Source organism: Carcharodon carcharias, chromosome 3 (assembly GCF_017639515.1).
Source record: "Carcharodon carcharias isolate sCarCar2 chromosome 3, sCarCar2.pri, whole genome shotgun sequence".
Lineage (NCBI taxonomy): Eukaryota > Metazoa > Chordata > Chondrichthyes > Lamniformes > Lamnidae > Carcharodon > Carcharodon carcharias.
In genome coordinates this window covers 30,081,164-30,108,618 of record NC_054469.1, presented here as the reverse complement: position 1 = coordinate 30,108,618, position 27,455 = coordinate 30,081,164, and the positions used below count along the sequence as shown (strand labels likewise).

The following is a 27,455-nucleotide window of genomic DNA, read 5'->3' as shown; positions in this document are numbered from 1 at the left end:
ATAGATTTCTAAATATTAATGACATCAAGGGATTTGGGGAGAGGGCAGGAAAATGACTTTGAGGTAGATGATCAGCCATGATCATGAATGGTGGACAGGCTGAAGGAGCTGAGTGGCCTACGCTTACTCCTGTGTTCTTTTGGGCCCGATTTTCATCCTTGAGGCAGGTAGTCAGGAAAATTCCTAGCCTGGCCTGCCCACCTCTCAGGAAAAAGTGCCAGCAAGGATTGGATTATCATTGTGGGGGGACAAATGCAGGCTGAAATTGGGAAGTTGGATCAGCCAACCCAGGAAAAAATTCGAAGGCAACCGGAGGGGCTGCTGGGTATGGAGGCGGGCAGTTAAAAGTCCCGCCTTTGTGCTGTGGGACTTCATTCCCAGTTAAAATAAAAACAGAAAGGCCCTTCAGCCCCTCACACCCCCTCACCTGCCACACATTCCCCATGCCCTATCATGCCCTCACCCACCTCCTACGGCTGTTCATGCCCCCATGCCAAACAATGCTCCCCAAACAGCTCTTATGGTTTCTCATGCGCAACCCCCACCCAACCCCCCGATGCTGAGCTATGCCCCCCAATCACCCTATGGTTCCTCATGTGCCAAGTTAAGGAACGCCTCCTAAACAACCCTCATGGTCCCTAATGCCCACCATGCTGAGGTATGCCCCCTAAAAACGCCTATTGCCCCTTGTGCCCCCATGCTAAGGCATGCCCCCATCCCCTATGACCTTATTATGTATGCTTCACTAACAGCTCAGAAATCCGTTAAAGTACTAAAACAAAAGAGCCCCTGGGAAGACATTACTTGATTGACAGTTCTGACTCTCTAATCTATACTGACAATTGTATAATGTTTATTTATACAAAATAAAGAGGTTTCAAATGTTTGCAGTTTCAGCTATTGAAACTTCAAAGGCTTTGGATGATCGACACTTTAATTGGGCTGTAGTAAAAATGATTTTTTTAAAGTGGAAAGTTATCAATGAATGACTATTTTTAAAGCTTTTTTCACACATCCTACAGTCACTACAGGGTTCATTGGTTCTATACTGTGTGCATTGGGTGAATGGGCATGTAAATGCCACAGTTTGACATGGAGGCATGCCGGGGGAGACCTTTTGAATATATCTTTCAAAAGCTTCCCTCATGTAGACAATGGTTTATGACACTTCTGAGGTGCCATGACCACGGCTCTTTGAAAACCTGGCCAGACTTCATGAAAATTGTGCAGGAGTCGGACAAAACTATCTCCGAACCAGAGCCGGCCAGGTAGGGAGTCCAGCACACACCCTTGAAAGGCACTTCTAAAAATCGGAAACCCTGGGAATGGGGTTGCCCACCATTATCAAAGGGCTGACAAGTCATCCTGACTCAGTGAAAATCCAGCCCCACATCTATGGAAATTGGGGGCCAACACACCTTTCCTCTCTCAATCCAGGGTTTCCCATCCTTTAACAAAGTTCTGTATTGGAAGCATTCAAGATTGCTGCATAAATAACAAAAGTCATTTGTCCAACCAAGACGAACACTCTCACAATGCTTTGTCCTCTGAATATACCAATGCATAATTTGGATTGCTGAGGCAATGGCCAGTAGTAGGACGGGATCAATTTAACAGTACAATGCTGAAAGTGAAAAGCACTCTGGTTCTAGTAATGCAAAAATACACAACTGAGTCATGCAGTAGGTCCATTTAAATGAAAGTTGGGCCCTATAGACTCATAGATGCTTACAGCACAGAAGGAGGCCATTCGGCCCATTGTGTCTGCTCCAATTAACAAAGATCCGACTAAACTAATCCAGCGCTTGGCCCATAGCCCTGGAGGTTATGGCAACGCAAGTGAATGTCTAAATATTTCTTAAACATTATGAGAGTGTCTGACTCAACCACCCTTTCAGGCAGTGAGTTCCAGACTCCCACCATGCTCTGGGTGAAGAAATTTCTCAACTCCCCTCTTAGCCTTCTACCTCTGAACTCAAATCCATGCCCCCTGGTTATTGAATCCTCTACTAATGGAAAAAGTGCCTTCCTATCCACCCTATTTATGTCCCTCATAATCTTATACACCTCTATCAAGTCCCCCCTCAAACTTTGTTGCTCCAAGTAAAACAACTCCAGCTTATCCAATCTTTCCTCATAGCTCAGACCTACAGGCAGTATCCTGGCAAATCCTCTCTGCCTCCTCTCCAGTGCAATCACATCCTTCCTATAATGTGGTGACAAGAACTGCACACAGTACTCCAGTTGTGGCCTAACCAGCGTTTTGTACAGTTGCAGCATAAACTCCCTGCTCTTGTGTTTTATGCCTTGGCTAATAAAGGCAAGTATCCCAAAAGCCTTCTTAACCACCTTACCTACCTGCTACCTTCAGGAATCTGTGGATATACACACCAAGCTCCCTCCGATCTTCAGTACTTTCCAGGGTCCTACCATTTATAGTGTAATCTCTTGCCTTGTTAGCCCTCCCCAAGTGCATTACCAGATTGAATTCCATTTGCCATCGCTCTGCCCACCTGACCAATTAATTGATATCCTCAAGCAGTTTACAATTATCCTCCTCACTGTTTGTCAAACTACCAATTTTCATGTCATCCGCGAACTTCTTGATCATACCCCCCACATTTAAGTCTGAATCATTTATGTGCACCACAAACAGTAAGGGCCCCAGCACTGAGCCCTGTAGAACCCCATTGGAAACAGACTTCCAGCCACAGAAACATCCCTCTACCATCACCCTCTGCTTTCTGCCTCTCAGCCAATTTTGGATCCAACCTGCCACTTTGCCTTGGATCTTGGGCTCTTACTTATGACTATATGAAGGACCCCATTTGCCTGTTTAGCACAGCACCATTTAGAGTATCAGTTATAGGTTCAGATGAAGAGGAGCTTCCGGGTACGTTTGTGTTCATTTTTGTGGGACTGGGAGGAGTAAGAGTTCTCCTGTGATCTTCACAAAATCAACCTGGACTGCTGTTGCTCCCTTGATCGCCTAGCACACCACCCCCCACCAACCAGATTAGCTTTCTTCTGGTGCAGAGGTTCAATCCAATATTGAGGTGGGCCAGAGTCAGCAGGTTGGGCCTGGCCCCCAAATGTGTCTCCTGTTTCCTGCCTGTAGCCTGCCAGCAGAATGTCGAAGAGGCTCAGCCCTCAATTGGACGTGTGCCTCCCACTGAGGTTGGGCAGCTGACTGACTAATAACGTGAAAAGCAGAATCATCAACAACTGCTGTCCAGAGCAAAAAAAGAGGTCCTCCGTGATGATTCTGCAATTCTCATTTACACCTCTAGACCCATATTTTTTTTTAGTTCTCCCGCATCACCATCGCCTTTTTCTCTGCATCCATAGGACCGTAAGACATAGGAGCAGAAATTAGGCCATTCGGCCCATCGAGTCTGCTCCGCCATTTAATCATGGCTGATAAGTTTCTCAACCCCATTCTCCCACCTTCTCCCCATAACCTTTGATTCCCTTACCAATCAAGAGCCTATCTATCCCGGTCTTAAATACACTCAATGACCTGGCCTCCACAGCCTTCTGTGGCAATGAATTCCACAGATTCACCACTCTCTGGCTAAAGAAGTTTCTTCTCATCTCTGTTCTAAAAGGTCTTCCCTTTGCTCTGAGGATGTGCCCTCGGGTCCTAGTCTCTCCTACTAATGGAAACATCTTCCCCACGTCCACTCTATCCAGGCCTTTCAGTATTCTGTAAGTTTCAATCAGATCCCCCCTCATCCTTCTAAACTCCATCAAGTATAGACCCAGAGTCCTCAAATGTTACTCATATGTTAAGTCTTTCATTCCTGGGATCATTCTCATGAACCTCTTCTGGACCCTCTCCAGGGCTAGCACATCCTTCCTGAGATATGGGGCCCAAAATTGCTCACAATATTCTAAATGTGGTCTGACCAAAGCCTTATAAAGCCTCAGCAGCACATCCCTGTTTTTATATTCTAGTCAATGGTCGGTCTCCAATGTGACTCTTAGCAACACGTTTTATTCCCATGATTTGGCAGATCTGTGGGCCAGATTTCCAACAAAATCATTTTGCCTTCTTTGGAAACAAGTTTGACAAATATGTGGTTTGCTTACTCTGACTGTGGAACACAACAGTTTCTATTGAATATGGTTGGGCAGGTGGCAATGTTGGCTCGAGGACAGCACACTAGACCTGAACAATAGGAATGTGAGGATGAATGTATATTTTGGCATTTTGCTCTAATACGGTGAGATACTGCACAAAATCTTCCCCTGAAGTTAAATTCATTGAGTAAAGTCCCTGATGGCCTTTACAGTCCGTGCTTTATAGAAGTAGCAGACCTGACTGATTGTACCTCCTTCCACATTATCCTATGTTTTTAATCCTTTGATCAGCTCTCAGTTTTCTCCAACTGTGCTCTGTAAACAGATACTGGAAACGTGACAACAGTTGGTGGTTGGGTCTTTGGATTATGTTCCTCCTGATGGGAAGATGGCAGGACCTCTGCTGTAGTGCTAGCTGAGAACTGAACCTCATAATGTTCGTAATCCTGGGAGTGACCTAGATCCAATGGGTGGCTGCCTCTGTAGTTCCAGTGCCACTGTGGGTGGCCATCCCTATCATGTAAATAATCCTATCCCCAGGATTTGGGGTAGGTCCTTAGTGGTGAAAAGGTGACAGGCGGAACCTCCAGAGTAGTTTGCAACAAGGCTTCAATTTAAACAAACCAACCTTGGTAAGTTCTTGTAATAAAAAGAAATGCAACAAGTTCTTTGCTCATGAATGATTTGTCATACTGCTTCTTGGTGATCCAATTTATATTGGTTATGAGCTTTAGATTACATTGCAGCTGGAACTTATGGACTTGTTTCAGCTGTGCAAGGATGACCTGCCAAGGGCAGTGCTAATAATGTGCAGCAGGAACGTTATTATGGAGCAAGCCACAGTTATTACTCGCGTCAAGGTGGATGTTGCCGGCTCGAGAAAAGTAAAGGACAAACTCAAATAGCTCCATCAGGTTGGCCTAATGTTTCTACAAAAAGCTGAGATCCCTGTTGTTGTTACTCTGTGACTGAGTTCGTAAGAATGTAAGAAATAAGAGTAGGCCACTCAGCCCTCGAGCCTGCTCCACCATGCAATAAGATCATGGCTGATTTGATCATGGCCTTAACTCCACTTTCCTACCTGCCCCACTATAACCCTTGACTCCTTTGTCAATCAAAAATCTGTCTAACTCAGCCTTGAATATATTCAATGACCCAACCTCCAGTGCTCGCTGGGAAGAGAGTTTCAAACACTAATGAGCCTATGAGAGAAGAAATTCTTCTTCACCTCCATCTTAAATGGAAGGCCCCTTATTTGAAAACTATGCCCTCTTTTTCTAGATTCCTCCACAAGAGGAAACATCCTCTCAGTGTCTACCCTGCCAAACCCTTCAGAATCTCATCCCAGGAATCAGCCTAGTGAACCTTCTTTGAACTGATTTCAATGTAAGTATGTCCCTCCTTAAGTAAAGTGACCAAAACTGTACACAATACTCTAGGCATGGTCTCACCAATGCCCTTCAAATTCTCTGCATTGCATTCATAAAGATGCTAGCTTTGTAAGTACCTTAAAGCTGCGCTAAGCTGTCTGGCTCTGGCCTACAATGAACATAACAATGAAGATGTGAGAGAGATTACAAATCACATAGGCTAGTTGATTCCTATGATCAGTCAACTATTCCATTATCATTGTATCAATGGGTTAGAACGCCAACTAGCTAGGCGGTGACCTTTCATCTTACAGTCCCTACATTTCTACAGATCCTTTACTCTCTGCTTTAATGCTCATTTTGCAACTAGTTTTAACATATTCTCTATGGTTATATATTGATGCAAAGTATGCTGATACCCTCGTGCAGTACCTGCCCAGCACAAAACAATCATAGAATATTCTTAAAGTGATGTTACTAATACATTGGATACTACAAGACTGCTACTTTCCAAATATTCTTTCATGGGATATGGGTGTTGCTGGAAAGGCAATTTGTTGCCCATCTGTTACGGCACAGAGGATGGAAAATGCTGAGCTGCGTAAATCCCAGAGGGAAACTTGAAACAGCTGCCACATCTGTTTTGCAATTTGTATTTTTATTTTGAGAAGTGTGCCTTGGGGGAGAATATTCCCCCTGTGGTGGGGGTTGTGCAGGGGCAGGCGGGGGTGGGCACAGGCCCGATTGGCGCCCCCGATCAGGTCTGGCCACCATTGTACGTGGGCAGGCCAATGCTGAGTGCTCCCTGTGCAGGGCGGGGTGGGGGGTGGGGTGTAGGGGGAGGGGTGGATTCCCTGAGTCGGGGCCTGTGCTTTTTCATGCACCGCACGCAAAGGAGCACAGAAATCTCCCTAAGGCACAAAGGTGCCTCAGAGAGATTAGTTTAAGTTTTAAAAGTCTAAATGAAGAAAATAAAAAATTTTAAGACATGTCCCCTCATGTCACAGTGTCACATAAATTATGCACAGTGACGTAGGGACGCACACCCGACATCACCCCGTGTCATTTTACGCCTCGGCGAGCGGTCCCCACCACCGCTCGCTGAGCCGAAATTTCTGGCCTTGAATTCAGTAGTGATAAGTCCACTGAGTCTTAGATGTTTTATTTTACGAAACTAAATTAAACATTTATTAGCAAAAAAAAAGATTTTAAGCACATACACAGGTCTAAAAATTTCTACGATGATAATTCTTAGCACCCCTAATTAATCTGCCTCCCAGTTACACCCTCGTTTAGGCAACACTAAAGCAACATAGATTTCAATAGACCCAGGCAAAGCACACAATACCCTGGACAGTGATATTCAAGTGAATTCTCTTAGCTTTGGTTCCTGGAGACAGCAGCTTGGTGCATAGAGGCTGGAGGCTTTTCATACTGATCTGTTATGAGCCCCAGCTGAACTTACCCCTGGACAAGCCTGATCCCAGAGTGGAACCCAGCTTGATAGATCCTAACTTTTGTTTGTTTGTTTAGATACATGGAAAGTAGCTAATGAGCAGAGTGACAGGAGTCAGCTGATGGAACTTTTAACAGAAGAATAAAACATCTATTAAACTATTAATACTCCTTCACCTACGACTATACCTTTACAGATATATACAGATTTGTAAGGATAAGACAAGTTACAAAAGCTATCTTTTACTCTAATGCACAGAGTAAGTACACAGTCCATGTAAACCTATGGCACCCTGTGGTCAAGCACACCACACTCTGAAATCAGATGCCACCTCAACCCAATGCTGTGGATCTCTCCTCAACTCCCTCCCACCAGATGCTTGATACACTGTGAGCCAACCTGTCTCACCGAATTCGTCCTTCACACAAGGGTTTCCAATCTCCACTCTCCAATACCTTGCCTTGGAATCTTCTCCTAAACTGACGCTTTCTCTCAGATGCCTTCCACAAAGGTTCACCTTGTTCACTTTGACGGTTCAAACTCTCCTTCTGACGTTCCTCCCCCCTGGGTCACAACATGCATTCAAGCTGTCTTCCATGCCCTCTGACTCTTTGACTCAGCCGTCAACAGTACACCACTGCTTCACATACCCAGAGCAAAGAGTTACAGACCTTCAGTTGTCTCTTTGGATTTTCTTGCCTCTTGCAAGCTGTTCTCACTTTAAATCTGCTTTCTGCAGCTTTTGTCTCTTTAAATATGCAACTTTCTCTCTGCCCCTCACTTTTAATTTCACCTAGCAGGACCTTTTCCCAGGTTCCTGTCCTTCCTTTGACTAGAAGGTCTTCTTTGGACTTTCTCTTCTTCCACTCCCCTGGGCTGTTGGGTTTTCCTTAGCTTGCGACTTGCTATCTGTCCCTTTTTAGGCTGTACCTGCTTCATAACTGCCTTAAAATCAACTGAAATCAGACAGCTTCCAAAACAAACTGCTGTTTCTCTTCTGGGTGTGTGTCTGTGGGAGGAACCTGCCTCTCTGAGCCCCTGTTGCTAAGAAACAGTCCAATCCTTCTATCCTTGTATGTTTACTTTTTCTTTAGGGGTTGTAAAGCTCCTCATTAGAAATGTAAGCACCATTCTAAAGCTCCATTTGGCCTTTCTTAACATACAGACACAGAAATACAAATCAAACTTAAACTTTAAAGCTAAAACTCATTCCTAACACCCACAAAATATAAATATAACTTACTTAAATTATTTCTATTTCCTAACAAATCTTAGGATGTTTTCTCCTTTACACATAGTTTCATCTCCTTTATACATGTTTCTCCCTTTCTAATGTAAATCCCATTGTTCCAATATGTCTTTGCAAGTTTACTTTTTCCATTACATAAATCTTTCATAGTACTCATATTATCAATAATCTTTGGGAAAAATTAACACACTGTTTGGCTTAGCCTCTGTTGGCTAGGTGTAACACCTTACCAACTCTTTGAAATTCACGACTCTGGTTTATCTAAAAACACAAATGTTCTTCACACCTCACATTCTAGCTTTTCAAACCTAGTTTCCCTTCTGATACATCAAGCAGCTGGGCCAGTTGTCTGTAATTCAATTAAAACCTACACACAGACCTACACACAGAGAAACTAATCCAAACCCCACTATTAACCTACCTTTACAATACATTACAATAATGCTATGAAAATTATGATATTTTCATGGCACCATCCCCTAAGTGCCCTTGAACTAAGTGGCTTGCGAGGCCATTTCAGAGGTCATTAAAGAGTCAGCACATTGCTGTGGGCCTGGAGTCACATGTAGACCAGACCAGGTAAGGATGGCACATTTCCTTCTCTAAAGGGCATTAGTGAACCAGATGGATTTTCACAACAACTGATGACAGCTGTCATGGTCACCATTACTCAGATGAAATATACAAACATGCGAACATGCAAATTAGGAGCAAGAGTAGGCCACTTGGACCCTTGAGCCGGCTCCGCCATTGGAAGGCGTATAAAGAATAGCAAAGAATGACAGAAAGATTAATAAGGGGGGGGGGGGTGGGATTAGAGTACAAAAGAAAGCTAGCTAGTTTATAAAGATAGATAGAAGAGTTTCTATAGATATTTAAATAAGAAAAGTTAACAAAGTGAGCGTTAGTCCTATAGAAAGTGCATCTGGGGAATTGACAACAGAAAGTAGGGAGATGGCAGGTGAATTTTGAAGAGGTATTTTGCATCAACAAAAGTAAGATACCATAACTAGCTGTAAATCAGGAAATGGGAAGTAGGGCGGAATTCGGGAAAGTTATAATCACCAGGGAAGTGGGTTTGAGCAAATTGTTGGGGCTGCGGGCTGACAAATCCATGGGTTCAGATTGACTTCACCCTAAGGTCTTGAAAGAAGTAGCTAGTGAGATAGCTGATGCATTGGTTTTCGTTCTCCAATCTTCCCTAGATTCGGGAGATGGTTCCATTAGTTTGGAAAATAGCTAATTTAATACCTTTATTCAAAAAGGGAGGAAGACAGAAAGCCAGAAAATACAGGCCAGTTAGCCTAACAACTGTCATTGGGAAAATGTTAGAAGCTATTATTAAAGATGTTATAGCAGGACACTTAGAAAAAAATCATAGCAATCAGGCAGGGTCAACATGGCTTTGGGAAAGGGAAATCATGTTTAACCAATTTATTGGAGTTCCTTGAAGGAGTCACATTGCTGTGGATAAAGGGGAGCTGGTGGATGAGCTGTACTTAGATTTCCAGGAGGCATTTGATAAGGCTGGCAAGGATACCAGCCCCAACATGGCTCAGGTGTAGATCATCCCAGTGGCCCAGATCCCACTTTCCCCAATACTGATGCCAGTGCCCCTCAATCTGGAATTCACCTCTCCCACACCTGTCTTTCAGTGATGCATTCATTTCTTTAATCATATTTGTCCTATACCAATTTGCATGTTCTGTTTCTTAATTGGGTGCCTAATCCCTCATACTGATGATGCAGAACCTCCTTCCTCATCCTGCCTATGTTGTGAGTACCAACATGGACCACAGGATCCTCCCCATCCCACTGCAAATTCCTTCTCAACCCTGAGCAAATGTGCCCAAACTCTGGCACCAGGCAGGCAGGATAGTCGTTTGGACTCTCACTCCTTGCTACAGGACAGTGTCAGTCTCCTTTACTCTACTGTCCCCTACTAACATTAAATTCCTTTGTGCTCCCCCCACTTGAATGACTTCCTTTACCGCAATGCCATAGTCAGTCAACTCATCCACTCTGCAGCACCTTCTCTCATCCAAAGAACCTGAAACCTGTTGTACAATTGCAGAGACTGACACTCCTGCCCTCTGGGTCCCCTGCCCCGTCTCAGCTACAGTCCTTCCAAAGCAGGAGATCTTATCCTAATGGGTGTGACCATCTAGACTCATTCTATATTACAGCTTTATTAACTGAATTCAAATCCTACCAGCTGCTGTGGCAGGCTTTGAACCAATGTCCCCAGACAATTATCCTTGGCCTCTCAATTAGTAGTCTAGTGACATTACCACTACACCACCATTTCGCTTGGCCTAACTAGCCAAGTGGTTATGGTACTGGGCTTGTACCCACAAGATCAAGAGTTCAAATCTCACAATGGCAAACTATGAAACAATGTAACTTCATCTGAAACAGATGGAAACGGGTTTGTACTCGAAAGAGTTACACCACCATTTCACATAGCATTAGCTGGCAGGCCCCTAAACAACAGGTTAGCTGACTGTTTCAACATGGTTAAATTATGTAGTGAGTAAAAACAAGTCTGCAAATCTCAACTGAGGGCAGTCAGGATAACATTTACCCCACAACCAGATATAGGAATGATGAGGAGATTGAGATATACACAGATGCATACATGCTGACACGTCATTAGATTATAGGGAATGCATTCCTGATATAGTGAAGAGAAATAGTTGTGCCATGGTTATGTCACTAGGGTAGCAATCTTGCATCAGGTTAATAAGCCTGGAAATAAAAAGCTTGTATCAATAAAAGTGATCATGAAAATTCCAGACGGTTGTAAATGGGCCATTTGGCTCATTAATGTCCTTAGGGGCGAAAACCTGCAGTCGCTATCCAGTCTGGCCTATATGTGACTCCACTCTTAGACTAGTATGGTTGTGTCCATAACTCAGTCAGGCCAATGAGGGATGGACAATAAACCTGACCTTGCCAGAGATGCCCACATCCTAGGAATGAACTCTAAGAATGTATTTAAGAAATCCAAGTGAACCTGTATCTCACTGAAGTTAGTGTCATGTCTTCAGGTTGGTTCAATTCTTCTGCGCTTCCATGCTCAAAAGAAGCGCAGGTCAGAGAATCATTAACCTGATCACTGAGCTTCTCTTCAATCTCAGTTCCATGAGCAAAGTACTTTTGCAGACTTCCATTTTGGAATAAGACTTCTACTTTAGCATAAGGTTTTGCACTTGAATGTGTCATCATTAACACTTAGGTTTCTAAAGATTGAAACTTTGGCTGGAATTTTCCACTCCACTGGTGGTGGGCGTCATGGCGGGCGTGAGCGGACAATATGGCATGAAGGCCAAAAATTGGTTTTACGCTATTGTAAAACCTGGTTTGCGATTGTCCGCTCCACCTGTCGATGGCGGGCTGCGTTTCCCGCCACCACACGTCAGGAACCTAATTTCAATACTTTAGCATCTCATTATAAGTCCTGCTCACTGGAATCCTCCCCCCATGCTGGATCAGCACACCAACGTGTTTCACAACTGTCCGCAAGCAGCATGCACCTGGTGAACGGCACTTAGCTTGGGATTTCGAGGTTTGTTTGTCTACTTTGCTCTGGGTGTGCTGCATGGTCATCAGCGCCAGGGGTCGCAGGCAGCATCACATCACCGTTAGGGAGGCTCACGGGCAGGTCTCTACTTACCAGACCAGCCATAAGGCGGGGGTGGCTTTTCAATGGCTGCAGGACGAGGACTTGCTTGACGAAGGGGGAGAAGTGGCCTCAGGCAAGGGAAGAGGCTGCATGTTGAAGACTGTACTAGGGAAGGGGGAATATCCCAGGGTGTGCAGGGCACATGTTGCTCTGTGCAAGTGGCCTCAAGAGTTTGAGGGCTGAGGAGGCAGACCCTAGAGATAATAGGGCCAGATGGAGATGTGCGGGTGTGTGTGAGAGACTGAGTGCTGTTGTCCCTTGAGTTGGCAGAGAGTGAGATGTGATGGGCTTGCGAGTGTGTGAGTTTAGAGTGATGGGATGGTTTCCTTACTCTGGTGGCACAGATGAGATCATTCATCCTCTTTCTGCACTGGATGGCCAACCTACTCGGTGCAGCATTGGTACTGACCACCAGTGCCGCCACATCGCCGCCTGGAGTGATGAGATTGCTGGATCTCCTGCAGCCAGAGTGGGAGTGGAGGACATCACGTTGGGCCTCCAAAAGGCATTCCAGTGACAGGTCACTGAACTCTTCTTGGCTTTCAGGGCCTTGTCTTGACTGTAGCGGTCCTGGGCTGCAAACATTGAGAACTGTGTGCACAACTGCAGTTTAGATATGACGCATGGAGTGAGCAAATGGTGAAGTAATGGTGTGGTGAGTGATTCAGAGGCTGCCCACCAACAAGATGGTGTATTTCCTGTGGCTGAATAATTAATGAGGCGGGAAGTGGACGCTACTGTGTGAAAACCCCTCCATTGCCAGCGGGTGAAATGTCTTTTTTCACGCCCGCTACCACACTTAGTGCAAATCTGGGACAATTCCGCCCATTGCCTTGTCAAGTCTGTCCTCGGAGCATTCAATTTAAGGAGGCACCCATTCAGTTTTGAATCTTATACTTTATTGGACAGTTTTGGGAAGGCTTGGAGGAGTCAGAGGTCAGGTTTTGAGGGCGGCCTTAAGATGTTGTGATAGAACACGAGACTTGAGAGCCTGGAGCTTCTGTTCGACTGCGTTGGTTTTTCTAGTGCAACTCCCCTGAGACCAAGTGCAAAAGATCGCGGTATTTTAGCACAAACTGCATTCAGCACAACTTGCCTTTCTGTGATCTATTGTGCCAGTTTTAAAAACCATCACGCTAGAACCAGCCCCCATACAAAACATTTGCCATGCCCTCCACACCCTCAACACCAAACCCCCTCCACTCCACCACCACGATCGCACCGCCCACCCACCCATCCCCCCTCTCACTGCCTCACTGGGTGGACTAATTGTCACTTGGGGGCTTCTGCAAATTGTGCTCATTCGCAGGGTTTTGAGGAGAAATTACAGTGGATGGAAGGACAGTGATAGGTACATTTCAAAAGGTTTTGAATGTATTTTTTGAGGTTAATAAAGAACTGACTATGCTGTACCCCAATCAAACTAGAAAATAGTTTTGTTTTAGAAGTAATGTAAAATCACAGTTGGTTACTAATGTATGATGGATTGATACTGTGATTTAAAATGGTCATTTTTTTGAGCTAAATGCTTCTTCAGTTGTATTAATCAAACTGTACCAAGCTGCGGATGTTAAATAGATCAAGGAGCATTTTACGAAGCAATACTTCTTTTTGAGTAAGTTATGGTTTAAAACACTGCCTGTTGCATTCGGCCGTATGCAAACAAGTGGATGGAAACTCAGGTATCGGAATTTTACGGCCCTGGCGTGATGGGGGTGGGGTGGGAAAATGCGACGAGCCATTTAAAAGTCCATTGACTTCGGCGGGACTGGAAAACTCCACCAGAGGGAGGGGCCGTGAAATCCCGCCCATTGAAGAAAAGACCTTTTAAACCAGGCACTATTTTGAGCAAAACTCACACTGGAACTGCTGCTTGTGCCAAACGGTCATTCTACCCCTGAGGACACAACTGATAAGAGGCTACCAGGGGAACAAGGACAGGTAGTAACTAGGGTGTCTTTTTAATCTTTATAAAGGGAGACACAAAGCCTAGATTTTTAGTAAGCTCTCGGAGCAGAACTGGATATGGTCAAGTGTAAAGGAAAGGTACATCGAGCCTGATCATCTCAAAGCCTTGGGATGTTAGTTGGGTCAGAGGCTAGGAATCCTGCGGTGAGTAACTTACCTTCTGACTCCCAAAGCCTGTCCACCATCTACAAGGCACAAGTCAGGAGTGTGATGGAATATTTTCCATTTGCCTGGATGAATGCAGCTCCCACAACACTCAAGAAGGTTGACACCATCCAGGACAAAGCAGCCCACTTGATTGGCACCTTTTCCAAAAACATTCACTCCCCCCACTATTGACGTACAGTGGCAGCAGTGTGTACCATCTACAAAGAAGAAAAGAGTTGACGTTTCGAGTCCTCATGACCCTTCGACAGAACTGTCAGTTCTGTTGAAGGGTCATGAGGACTCGAAACGTCAACTCTTTTCTTCTCCGCCGATGCTGCCAGACCTGCTGAGTTTTTCCAGGTAATTCTGTTTTTGTTTTGGATTTCCAGCATCTGCAGTTTTTTGTTTTTGTTTGTACCATCTACAAGATGCACTGCAGGAACTCACCAGGCCTCCTTAAACAGCACCTTGAAAACCCACAACTGCCATCATCTAGATGGATAAAGGCAGCAGGCACATGGAAACACCACCACCTGGAAGTTCCCCTCCAAGCCACTCACCACCTTGCCTCAGAAATATATCGCTGTTCCTTCACTATTGCTGGATCAAAATCCTGGAACTCCCTCCGTAACAGCACTGTGGGTGTACCTACACCACATGGGCCGCAGCAGTTCAAGAAGGCAGATCATCGCCACCTTCTCAAGGGCAATTAGGGATGGCCGATAAATGCTGGTCTAGCCAGGGATTCCCATGTCCCATAAATGAATAAAAAAAGGTTGCCCATAAATGTCTTATTTACTGTTTATTTGTATAAGTTTTGTATTTGAACTGCTTTACTTTGTGCATTTCAGTTTCTTTTACAAGAATAATAAAAACACATGCTTTGGAACAAGGCTCCCTCTAGTTTCAAAGTATCAAAGACCAAAGATCTAATGTAAATTACTTACAAATTTCCCACTGGGCATGCAAGATTTTGGAATTTATTCTTCTGTGCTCTATTCTTTATAATGATGTAAATCACACAGAAGCTGCAGGAGAGGTTCATCATTTACTTTTTACTTTCTGCCTTCACTTTACAATTCATTTGTACCCATTCTCACTGGTTATGTATTTGAAGAGCGCATGTTGATTCACCCCGCCAAAGGAAAAATCAGCTGAAACCAGTGAAAACGGCAGCCATATCGAACAGGGTTCTTACCAAAATGACCCCAGTGCACTAGGAGCAACCAGAAGAACTGGGAAATCCAGCTGGAAATCAGTGGCACTTGATTTTGTCAGCCAACATTGGCTGTGGATGGTTGTGATTTACTGGGAGCAGTTGACTTCACTGGGAGCTGGCGGTCTGAAGTCCAGACACTGTTATTCTCCGGTATGGTCGCCTGCGTTCTGAGTGTCACACATGTCTCATAACAAACTAGTGTTCTCCATTTTTGTGTATACCCATGTGCTGGTTATAGAGTTTTGCGAGGTGTTCCATGTTACCAGATTGCACAGACTGTTTCACAAACCTCCAACCACCGCAGCCAACTGTCCAATATGTACTTTCCTCACTTGTCCTGGAATTTGTGGAATTTGAACTGCTGGCCAGTGTCTCGCACAACAAGCGTGGTGGTGGGTAGTCCCACAGGCCCGGGTGGACAGGGGTGTCCAGAGGCCATGTGGGACTGAGTTGGGTGGTCTGCCAGGCCCGAGCGTGTGGGCAATCCACCAGGACTGTGTGTGCGGGGATGCTGCCAGGCCCATGGGTGCTGGAGGCCCAGCAAGCATCGAGGTGTTCAGTGGGGGGTGGGGATCTGGCCGGCCTGTGGCTGCAGGGGGTCCGATGGGCACATGGGTGCAGGGGTCTAGTGGGCACGGAGGTGCAAGGTTCTGGTGGGCCCGTGGGTGAGTGGTGCAGGAATGGAGGTGCGGGATATCCATAGAGATAAAAACAAAAAAACTGTGGATGCTGGAAATCCAAAACAAAAACAGAATTACCTGGAAAAACTCAGCACGTCTGGCAGCATCGGCGGAGAAGAAAAGAGTTGATGTTTCGAGTCCTCATGACCCTTCAACAGAACTGATTGAATATTAGAAGAGGCGTGAAATATAAGCTGGTTTAAGGTGGTGGGGGCAGGGGAGAGAAGTTGTGGGGGGGGTGTGGTTGTAGGGACAAGCAAGCAGTGATAGGAGCAGATAATCAAAAGATGTCACAGACAAAGGAACAAAGAGGTGTTGAAGGTGGTGATAATATCTAAATGAATGTGCTAATTAAGAATGGATGGCAGGACACTCAAGGTACAGCTCTAGTGGGGTAGGGGTGGAAAGACTAGCAGGGCATAAAATATTTAAAAATAATAGAAATAGGTAGGAAAAGAAAAATCTATATAACTTATTGGAAAAAACAAAAGAGAGGGGGAAGAAACGGAAAGGGGGTGAGGATGGAGGAGGGAGCTCACGACCTAAAGTTGTTGAATTCAATATTCAGTCCGGAAGGCTGTAAACTGCCTAGTTGGAAGATGAGGTGCTGTTCCTCCAGTTTGCGTTGGGCTTCACTGGAACAATGCAGCAAGCCAAGGACAGACATGTGGGCATGACAGCAGGGTGGAGTGTTAAAAAGGCAAGCGACAGGGAGGTTTGGGTCTTTCTTGCGGACAGACCGCAGGTGTTCTGCAAAGCAGTCGTCCAGTTTACGTTTGGTCTCTCCAAAGTAGAGGAGACCACATTGGGAGCAACGAATGCAGTAGACTAAGTTGGGGGAAATGCAAGTGAAATGTTGCTTCACTTGAAAGGAGTGTTTGGGCCCTTGGACAGTGAGGAGAGAGGAAGGGCAGGTGTTGCATCTTTTGCGTGGGCATGGGGAGGTGCCATAGGTGGGGGTTGAGGTGAAGGGGGTGATGGAGGAGTGGACCAGGATGTCCCAGAGGGAATGATCCCTACGAATGCCGCCGGGGTGGTGACGGGAAGATGTGTTTGGTGGTGGCATCATGCTGGAGTTGGTGGAAATTGCGGAGGATGATCCTTTGAATGCGGAGGCTGGTGGGGTGATAAGTGAGGACAAGGGGGACCCTATCATGTTTCTGGGAGGGAGGAGAAGGGGTGGTGGCATCATGCTGGAGTTGGCGGAAATGGCGGAGGATGATCCTTTGAATGCGGAGGCTGGTGGGGTGATAAGTGAGGACAAGGGGGACCCTATCATGTTTCTGGGAGGGAGGAGAAGGCACCCTCACGCCCTCCCCTGCTCCCTGTGCTCCATCCTCTTTTGCCCCCTCTCCTTTGTTTCCCTATCCCTCCCCCCCTCTCTCTCTCCCCCTCTCCTCTCTCTCTCTCTCTCTCTCCTCCCCTCTCCCCGCTTTCCCTCTCTCCCTCTGCCTCACTTCCCCGCTCTCTTCACCACGCCCTCTTCGCCCCACCCTCTCTTCACCCACCCTTCATGCCCCTCTCTTCACGCCCCATCTCTTCATGCCCCTCTCTTCATGCCCCCTCTCTTCACACCCCCCCTTCCTTCACCCTTTCTTTCCAACCACTCATCTCTTCACCACCCCTCCCAAGACCCCACCCTCCCATTATTTGAGCAACACATGTTGAAGCCCTAGCTACACAGCAGACAAAGTGGGATTTAACAACTCCAGATCATTCCTAAACCAATTAAATAATAATCCAGACATCACAAATTTTTTATTAATGTGCTGGATTTTTTTTGATTGCAAGTGCTGAATGACTTAGATGACTGAGCTCTCGATTGTCAGGGCTAGAAGCCACTAGGCCTTGAATTGCAGTAAGGCTATGTGGTAGGCCCGAAGCTGTATACAGCATGGCTTGCCACATGGTCACAAGTACTCTCCTCCGCAACAGAGACCTGCATCTTTGCAAACAATGTGGTGCCAATATAAATCTCTCCTTCTTTTCATTCACAAATTGGAATAGAAAATCTGCGTCACAGCCGTAGTAGGAATTCAACTGCAGGGGCTCTTGAGTTCTGGAGCAACAAACCGAAGATAAAGAACAATGGCGAGCAGAGGCAATTAAATGCTAAACTGGGCAGGTTTATTCTACTCTTCCAAGGCAACTCAGAAGTACCACTTAATTCAACCCTGTAAGACGCAGGTTGGAAAGGTCGCAATGCAACCCTATTCCTCACATGATTCAGGTCCTCAATGAAGTGCTTAAATGATTACATTTATATGTGCTTCAGTGCTTGTAGTGTAGGAATATTTTATTTATGATATTAATATAATTTTAATTCAACATATCCCGTCCATCACCTCCCTGTCAATTGCTGAAATTGTTTATTTTTTCTCTTAGTACATGATTGTTATGTGTTTGCATGTTTTTAACTAATTACATTTCAGTTCAGCCTTTAGGCTGAGATAAAAGTTGCTGAATAAAATACCATTATTATTCTTACTCTTTTAATTTACCATGGCATTATATGCAATCTCTCCGAAATCTTAAGACTCCATTAGAGCTGAAACTGTTCATGACCTGATCCTTCAGTTTGATAACAAATTCAGTTCAGAACAATGCATTTTTTTTGGCAAAGAAGCCTGGAATCAGTACAGCGCAAATGTGAAGTCTGCCTTCACGGGATAAAAATTCCTTGGTGACACTAGAAATGCATTGCAATGATTTTCTTTGTCTGAAATATCTAGCAAAACTATCTACAAACACTATCTTCCAGAGGAAGAAGAAATAACAGGAGATATTCACAAAACGCTCTTACAATGTCACCTTGCAAAGAACAAATTCTTAATTTGTGTGCCTGCATGTGTACAAGGGGTAGTGCCAACAGTACACATATTTTACACATCCTTTGTTGTACATTTTGACTGTGGCACTTTGCTAGACCTCCCCACCTCATAAACCCATCACTCTACCTACCGTTAATCCACTTGGCCTCTACATCGTGAATCTGGAATTCTTCGCTGAAGAGATCCTCAATTCTCACCTTCGCCTTCAATGCCAGGCTGTTATCTTCAGCTGTGAACAGATGCAAAATAACAAAGAACAATTAGACTTATTTATTGTTATATATCCAGAGACAGAGAGGACCACGGCAGCTCAGGAAAAGAATGTCTGAGGACGAGAAAGAGGGAGGTGTTAAGAATCGAGAAACACTTTTAATTTTTGTTGCTTGTTTTGAAATTTTAAATGAGACAAAAAGTGCCACACGTGAAAAGTGCAAACTAAAGACCTTGGCTGAAAAGTTTATATATGAAGGAATACACTTATGCTCACATCAACTCACTCTCCCAAAAAGTTGTCGAAGCTTATTACAAGCCCCGTAGAGACCAATAGCTTTTAAAGACATATTTGAATTTTAAGTGGCTGACTGGAAGGGTCACGTGGCAAGATTCCAAGTTTTAAGACTTTTGCTGTCACAAACAAGCTAAAGGCAACATTGACTAAGCACAATTCGGTAGGCAGCTTGTACTCTAAAATACAGAAAAGATCTCCCGTTTAACTTTTAAAATGTCTGAAAATTCCCCTCCACAATTACCCCTTTATTCTGTCCCTTAAGTGTATACTTCATTTCCAGGAACTAGTCCAAAGCTATTCTCAGCTCCTAATAGCTTGCTCCCTTTTCCCTTTTCTAGCTGGGTAACTTCAAATATCCCAGAACTGACATTTACATGCAGGTTATCCTGGAGATTTCTCCCTCTAGCCAAAGTTAGGTGAATCTTCCAGCTTTATTTAAATCCTCATGAACTTGGTCCCTTTAATCTGAGCTCCCACCTGCCTTCTGCATGGTGAATAATAGAGACTGGCTGCCTTCATCTGCTCTCTCCCTCAGGTTCTTGCAGAATTATCTGTCTCTGAGGTTCAGGAATATCTTAAGAAAGATCCTACCCAATATTACAATGGCTTGCTATGGACACAACCCCTCTATGCCCATCTCCATAGCAACATGAATCACATGGGCCTTGTAACAGATAGAAATGCTAATTAGCAATCCTCGACCATCCCCTCCCCCAACAACACCATTCTAACTTGGAATTAAATAGACAGTTTAAAATATAACTATTTATAAAACCTGACACTCCTAACACCTCCCTAGAAGACTTGGAGACTAGAGCAGTCTGGGCCTCACTATCCCCATTGCAACCAAGGCTTGCTGTCAAGCAGGATTTGAAGAAGGTCACACGACCCACTTCACTACTCCGTTTTACCTTTAACTAAACAGACAGTGCCAAAACATAACAAACTTAGAAACTTCATATTTATAATGGGCTAAATGTTAATGTTAATTATTGTGCATTTGGTCTCATTTCATCAGCTTAAATGCAGGCTGTTTGTATTACAAGGTCACAAACTAGACACATGAGGCAGATCACTCAAACCAACTCATCTCATCCACTCAGAAAGAGCAATGATTCACCCCCATCTCCAAATCTAAAAGAGGGAGCCTCCGTTCACTTTGGGCTCTGACTCCATATTTACACTAGATAGGGAGAGGGAGAATGGTGAGGTTAGGGAGAGTAAAACAAAAATAAAACAGGAAAGACAGAAAAACAGAGAGGCAAAAGAGGGCAGAGGAAAGGAGAGAGAAACGCATGAAGGAGAAAGAAGTGGCAGTGCAGTGAAAGAAAAAACAAAGTATCAAAGGCTAAGAAGGAGAAGCTTCATAAGCATGCAGTTATAATTCTCTGTATTGGTGAGTTACGAGTACAATGGGAATATTTTTGGTGGGATCATTCCCACTAAGTTTGAGAACACTTGCGTCAGCTACCCATGAGCAAGGCTTTTGTGGACTCTTTCTGTGATTTATTACAAAGTCATACAACTCACTAGGTTTCATGTCACAGATGTTGTGGTGCTGATGAGAACAAGGGTGTCAAATTGTAAGTGCTGATCTGTGGTAGCTTCCTGAGCAGAGCAGACTGAATCAACTGCATCATGCCTGTTGGTGAGAATATCCGGAGAAGATAACTTTCCATCTGCTAACATTTCTCATGCAAAATGCGTTTTTCAAATAGTCCCCTTATTCATCTGAGGAAATTGTGGCACTATGGTTTTTTTCCCCCTACTTCACTTATTATATGTGAGTTACCCCCAAAGTCTACTCTATGAACCATAGCTTCTCTGAAGTGGAAATCCGAGATTGCCACTCCACTCCTCGTTACTTACCCTAAAATGAAACTGCACCTTCTTTGCCTGACCTTCCGACTTGAGCCGGGTGAGAAAGGGGCAGTGCAGTGGGTTCCCAAGGCCTTGTATTGAGGACAGCTGAGTCCAAAGCATGGAAGACATGCCTTCTTTTTTGCAGCACTAACTGCCATAAAGCAGGTACGTTTAAACGTCAAGCCACTTTGAGAAGCCAGGGAGAAAGTAAGTGTGCAAGATAAGTGGGTAGGATTGGCGGGGGTGGTGGGGGGGCGGGAGGTCAGGTGGTTAGTGGGGGGTGGGCAGGTGGACGAGGGTGCTGGGTGGTCAATGGGGACAGTTAGGGTGGTCAGTAGGTGGGTGTCGAGTGCTCGGTAGAGGAGGGTCAGGTGGTCAGTGGTGGTGGTGGGGGGGATGTCGTTTGGTTAGTAGAGGGGTTTGGATAATCAGTGGAGGAGGTGTTGGTGGTCAGTGGAGGAGTGTTGGATGGTCAGTGGAGGATGTCAGCTGGTCAGTGGGGGGATGTGGCATGTGGCCAGTGGGAGGGGGGGTTGGGTGGTCAATGGGGGATGTCAGATGGTCAGTGGGGCGGGGTCAGGTGGACCGTGAAGGAGGGTCGGATGGATAGTGGGAGGGGGTTGGGTGATCAGTGGAGGGGATCAAGTGGTCAAGGGAGGTTCTGGTCATTGTGGGTTGGTCAGTGGGGGTTTGTCATTTGGGGGGTCGGGTGGTCAGTGGAGTGGGTTGAGATAGTCATAGGTAGGGAGGGTAATTGGCAGTTAGAGAGGCCAGTCGGAGTTGTGGGCATAGTCTGGTGGCGGGGTGTGTAGGTGGGCATTCAACAGGGCAGTCAAGGGTGCGGGTGTGGTCGGGGAATGTAGTTGAAGGCGTGGGGCTGTAGTCAGAGGGGTTGGGGGTATAGTTATGGGGTGCAGAGGGTGGTCGGGGGAGTGGGTGTGTAGTCAGGGGTGTGGGGGTGTAGTCAGGGGAATGAGGGTGTAGTCAGGGGGATCGTGTGTAGTCAGGGGGGTGGGGGTGTAGTAAGGGGTATGGAGGACAGTCCAAGGTGGGGGTGGTGGACAACTCCCAGGCTATTACTGTGCAATCTTTATGTGGGGATTTCCAGGAGGGGGTGTTCCCCAGCGCATCTTTGGGGCAGTATTGAAACCAAGCTATCTGCAACCTTTGTTATCCTATTTGATGCGAAGCTGAGTTTCCAGTGCATTCTCTTCTCCATTCCAAAGACTGCTAGTTTTATTACCATTGAAACCTACATCCCATGTTTTTGTCACCTCCACGCACCCAGACCACGACTCTTATTTCCCAGTTTCACTGGTGTTCCGTTTTAAGGTAGACAAGGGCAGTTCAGACTAGTATTCTTACTTCCTGGTTTTTACTGTTTTCGCGTTAGATAGCCTGCTGTCTTTCATCATCTGTAAAGTTCAGCTCATTCAAACTCCATTGCCCGCACTCTATTCCACGCAGCCATTACCCAATCCTTGATAAACAGCAATTGCTCCTGGTCCTAAAATTTAAAATTCCCTACCTCAAGTTTAAATTACGCCATGTCCCTTTCCCCTCCTTCATCCAGCGCTAAAACTCCACCAGACTCTCTTCATTTGACTCTGACCTCTGTCCCTCCCTTTGCAGCCATGCCTTCAACCAACTAAGACTCCATCCCCGGGATCCCCTCTCTAACTTATCGCAATTCGCTTTATCTTCTTAAACACAGCTCTCTGACCTACCATTTTGCTCCCCCTCTTATTTGGCTAGGCATGTATTATTGCATCATGTTTTATGAGATGATGTGGCATACTTTTCTGTAATTAAGAAGCTACGCAAGTTGTTGTTGCTGCACTAGAGGACTCAAAGTTTCACCTTTCTTTTCAGTGAATCCGGAATGTTATTGACTTTTCTGGGTTCCAGAGGTTGATGCATGATCGTGCAACATGGGACCCTGTCACCTTTGATAAGCAACGATATTTCCCAGCAATGGTTTGGACAAGTGAACTTTTTAGCATTACTCCCTATAGTAATGATGCCACTGAAGAGATAAGACTGGTGAGATGTCATTATCCGCTGGGGTTCCAGCCAGTTTAACGTCCACTGTCCTCAGTATAATGGGCGCCGATATGAAGCAGGCATGCATTAAGTGTGAGGACCACATTGTTTGCCCTGGCATCTCCAGGAATTGAAGATCAATCTCCAGGATACTGCTGCAAGAAACTTCGGAGGAAAAAGCATCGGGGCAGAAGACAAAATCGTGCCTTTTTCATTTTCTTTTGTACGAATGCAAGACTTTATATGGCAGTTATGTTTTAAACTGTCTCCTTTAATTTAAGGTGAAACAGAATGCCCTGGAATCATGGCTAGTGAAATCACACTCAACTTAGCCCAGGGACAGCCCCATCTGATTTGGTTGTCATGAGGAAAGAGGCCTAGGTTGAAACCTATAGAAAATTAAGTGCCAATTTTACACCTTGATGCAAAAGAGAGGCAGCTGGTCTTTCTGCACATGGACTCTCAGACTCAGAGATCTGGAGAGAGAGACCAAATACAGCTGCTGCTGTGAAATGCAGAGTAAAAGACTGTTTTGTGTTAGCCACCAAGTACGATGCCAAGGAGAACTGTTTTTCTGTTTGAAGAGGCTGGACTTGTGGAAATGTAATGAAGAATAGGACCTGCAGCTGGAAGTCAGTTCGAGGGTCTCATGGGATTTTGGGCCATATTGTTTCTACTATGTACTGCAGTGCTCAAATGCTCGCCCTGAATTCCACACCTTTTCCTAGAATTACAGAATTTAATTCTCTGCTATGATTTTGTGTACTCGCATGATCTATACAATTTGCATTTGTGTGCTTTGGCATCTCAAGACAGGAGTGGTGATCAATTTTTTAAAAAGTGTGACCTTTAGCGTGGGGCTGCTGAAGCATTATCGGTGGAAAAACACAGGAAAGGTTGTTGATCCCTATGAGACACCATTAATATAGTGTTGCCATGGCAGCAATTCTAGAAAATTATATCATGCTATCAGAACAATATTATGCACAGTTCACCATCTGCTATGCCTGCAGTTTGCTAGAGATAATACTTTCAAATCAATAAAGGTTCAAATCTTTAGGTAGGAGAGGAAAGGAAACACATTCTACCAGTGAATGCATACCCATTCACCTCCCTTCACATCACATGTTTTAAGGCTTTGTACAATCCTGCCATACATAAGAGTGCTTTGTTAATCTAATGAACAGTTTTCACTGCTCATAATAGTCCTGTCTTCACTGAGAACAGCAAGTACAAATAACTGCTCAGTTGAACATCTCCATTCTGTGTACAAGTATCATGGTGAGCTATGTGTGTTTTGCAACTTGAATTCTCCCCTCCCCTTCCAATTCTCTGTCCTTGACCTCTTACATAGTTCCAATGAAATTCAAAGCAAGCGATCTCTCCGCTACCCTTTCCATGTCACTCTTGTCTGTGCATTAAGTTCAGTGACCTCAGGTTTGAGCTACATTCTCTGTTTCCTTTACAGTGGGTGATACTGATGATGTGCAGTGGGGTAGGAAGAGGAAACGTTTGAAGGTGAGGTGTGGACCTGCTTGGGTCAGAGGTAAGGTGAAAGTAGGTTGTAGATTGTATGAAAGGAGATCCTTTGACAGAACACAACCCCAAGAGGTGAGGGCATGACCTGGAGTTGGTGGACCCATTATTAAAATAAAGAATTGTACTTATGGGGCTGAATTTAATGGATGCAGTGGCGAGCCATCCACTGCACCACCCCCCCAACCCCCTCAGCACCTCCACCGCTGCAGCCATTTTCAGAAGCCCCGATGGAATGCACTGGCAATCTGGCCTCCCCTTTTAAGGGCTGAAATCACGTCTCCAAGAACTCGTGGCCAATTAAAACCTGCACCACTTCAGTCGAGCAGTGCCACGTGGAGCAGTGGCCACTGCTGGTACTGCAACAGGCCCAGACCAGTCACATGGAAGAGGTCCTGGAATAATCAAGGTGAGTTTGTGGAGCTCGCCGGGGCCAGCCAGGCAGGCTTCAGTGAGGAGGGGTGGAGGGCATCAGGCATGAGGGCAGTGGAAAGTATTTCACAGGGATGGTGTTTGCCACTGGAGTGGGTCACAGAGTGCCCAATCAGGAGACCATCCCCTACCAAGCCTTTAGGGAAGTTGACAGTTTTTATAGATCATCCTCCCCACATGGTGCATAACTCAGGTGTTGCTAGTAGAATATGAATGGCACTTAAGTGACCATTATTTTACCACATAATAGCCTCAAGTGGCCTAAAAGCAGAAAGGCCATCCTCAACTTTCCCTGCCTCCAACATAATTGGTGAAGTTGGGAAGGCAATGGGCTCTCTGCCTTCCCTCTTGATTCAACTCCTGCCTCTCAGCCTACCTCCAAGTGATGTATTAAGTTCCACCCATATATTGCTTTTCATAACCTCAAGTTGTCCCAAAGCACTTTACATCCAATGAAGTGCTTTTAAAATGTAGTCACTGCATTAATGTGGGAAACATGGCAGCCATTTGTGAACACCAAGCTCCTGTAAAGAGCAACGTAATATGACCAGATCATTTGCTTTAGTGATGTTGGTTGAGGGATACATATGGGTAGGACACAGGGAAAAACTGCTCTGCTCTTTTATGAACACTTGACAGAGCAGATGGAGCCTCAACTTAATATTGTAACAGCACTCTCTTGTGGCCACTCGTCTACATTTGTATACAAATCAAAACCAGAATAAACCAGTTCGGTTGGCACTCAAGCTCTGTTTGCATCATTGTTTTTGTTCCAAGATATCACAGTGTGGTGACAAGGGTTGGATTATAGATTTCCCTGGCCAAACAAATTTGCATTGGAGTTTTTCTGCTGAGAAATGGGCTTAAAAATCTGATCTTAAAAACAAAAGGCTGTTTGTACACATGGGTGGGCTGACCTTCAAAGATGGCTACGTCAACTGGCATTATTTGGCAACTGGTAAAATATAGCCATGATCGAAAGTCTTTCTGTGTGTATGTGGAGCAGCTAGAGATGTTTTTCACTGATGATAATATGCTCAATGATCCTGATAATCCAGGTATTAATTAGACAGTGGGGGGGAGGTGGGAGGTAAACTTATAGTTTTGACTGGAGTAGGTCCAGAAGTGTATAAAACCCTCAAGGATTCACCCCTGCTAAGCCAAAAAGCAAACCACTGTTAGACATTTTGTGTAAGCTTGAGCAGCACTACAGTCAAAAGCCATTGGAGATTGCAGAAATCTATTTTTCTTTATTCGTTCATGGGATGTGGGCTTCGCTGGCTGGGCCAACATTTATTGCCCATTCCTAGTTGCCCTTGAGAAGATGGTGGTGAGCAGTCTTCTTGAACTGCTGAAGTCCATGTAGTATAGGTACACCAATGGCGTGTTAGGGAGGGAGTTCCAGGATTTTGACACAGCACCAGTGAAGGAATGGTGATATATTTCCAAGTCAGGATGGTGAGTGACTGGGACTGGAACTTCCAGGTGGCGGTGTTCCCATCCATCTGCTGCCCTTGTCCTTATAGACGATAGGGGTCATGGGTTTGAAAGGTGCTGTCTCAGGAGCCTTGGTGAATTCCTGCAGTGCATCTTGTAGATGGTATACACTGCTGCTATTGTGCTTTGGTGGTGGAGGGAGTGAATGTTTGTGATGTGGTGCCAAACAAGCGGGCTGCTTTGTCCTGGATGATGTCAAGCTTCTTGGGTGCTGTGGGAGCTGCACTCATTCATGCAAGTGGGGAGTATTCCATCACACTCCTGACTTGTGCCTAGTAAATGGTAGACAAGCATTGGGGAGTCAGGAGGTGGGTTACTCGTCGCATGATTCCTAGCCTCTGACCCGCTCTTGCAGCCACAGTATTTATGTGGCTAGTCCAGTTCAGTTTCTAATCAATGGTAACCACCAGGATGCTGATAGTGGGGGACTCGGTGATGATAATACCATTGAACATTAAGGGGCGATGGTTAGATTCTCTCTTGTTGGAGGTGATCATTACCTGACACTTGTGTGGCGCGAATGTTACTTGCCATTTGTCAGCCCAAGCCTGGATATTGCCCAGGTCTGGCTGCATTTGGACATGGACTGCGTCAGTATCTGAGGAGACACGAATGGTGCTCAACATCATGCAATCATCAGCGAACATCCCCACTCCTGACCTTATGATGGAAGGAAGGTCATTGACGAAGCAGCTGAAGCTGGTTGGGCCTAGGACACTCCCCTGAAGAACTCCTGTAGTGATGTCCTGGAACTGAGATGATTGACCACCAACAACCACAACCATCTTCCTTTGTGCTAGGTATGACTCCAACCAGTAGAGAGCTTTCCCCCTGATTTCCATTGACTCCAGTTTTGCTCGGGCTCCTTGATGCCACACTCCTTCAAAT

The 27,455-nt window shown here is 45.3% G+C and overlaps 1 protein-coding gene across 1 annotated transcript in view; it reads right to left on the bottom strand.

The window, feature by feature from the left end:
* dpp6a (dipeptidyl-peptidase 6a) overlaps window positions 1-27,455 on the bottom strand; it is a 1,248,500-nt gene that overhangs the window by 581,771 nt on the left and 639,274 nt on the right. Inside the window, exon 3 of the mRNA XM_041184706.1 lies at window positions 18,819-18,917. Coding sequence (XP_041040640.1) covers window positions 18,819-18,917 — 99 coding nt within the window. The remainder of the gene's footprint in view (window positions 1-18,818; window positions 18,918-27,455) is intronic.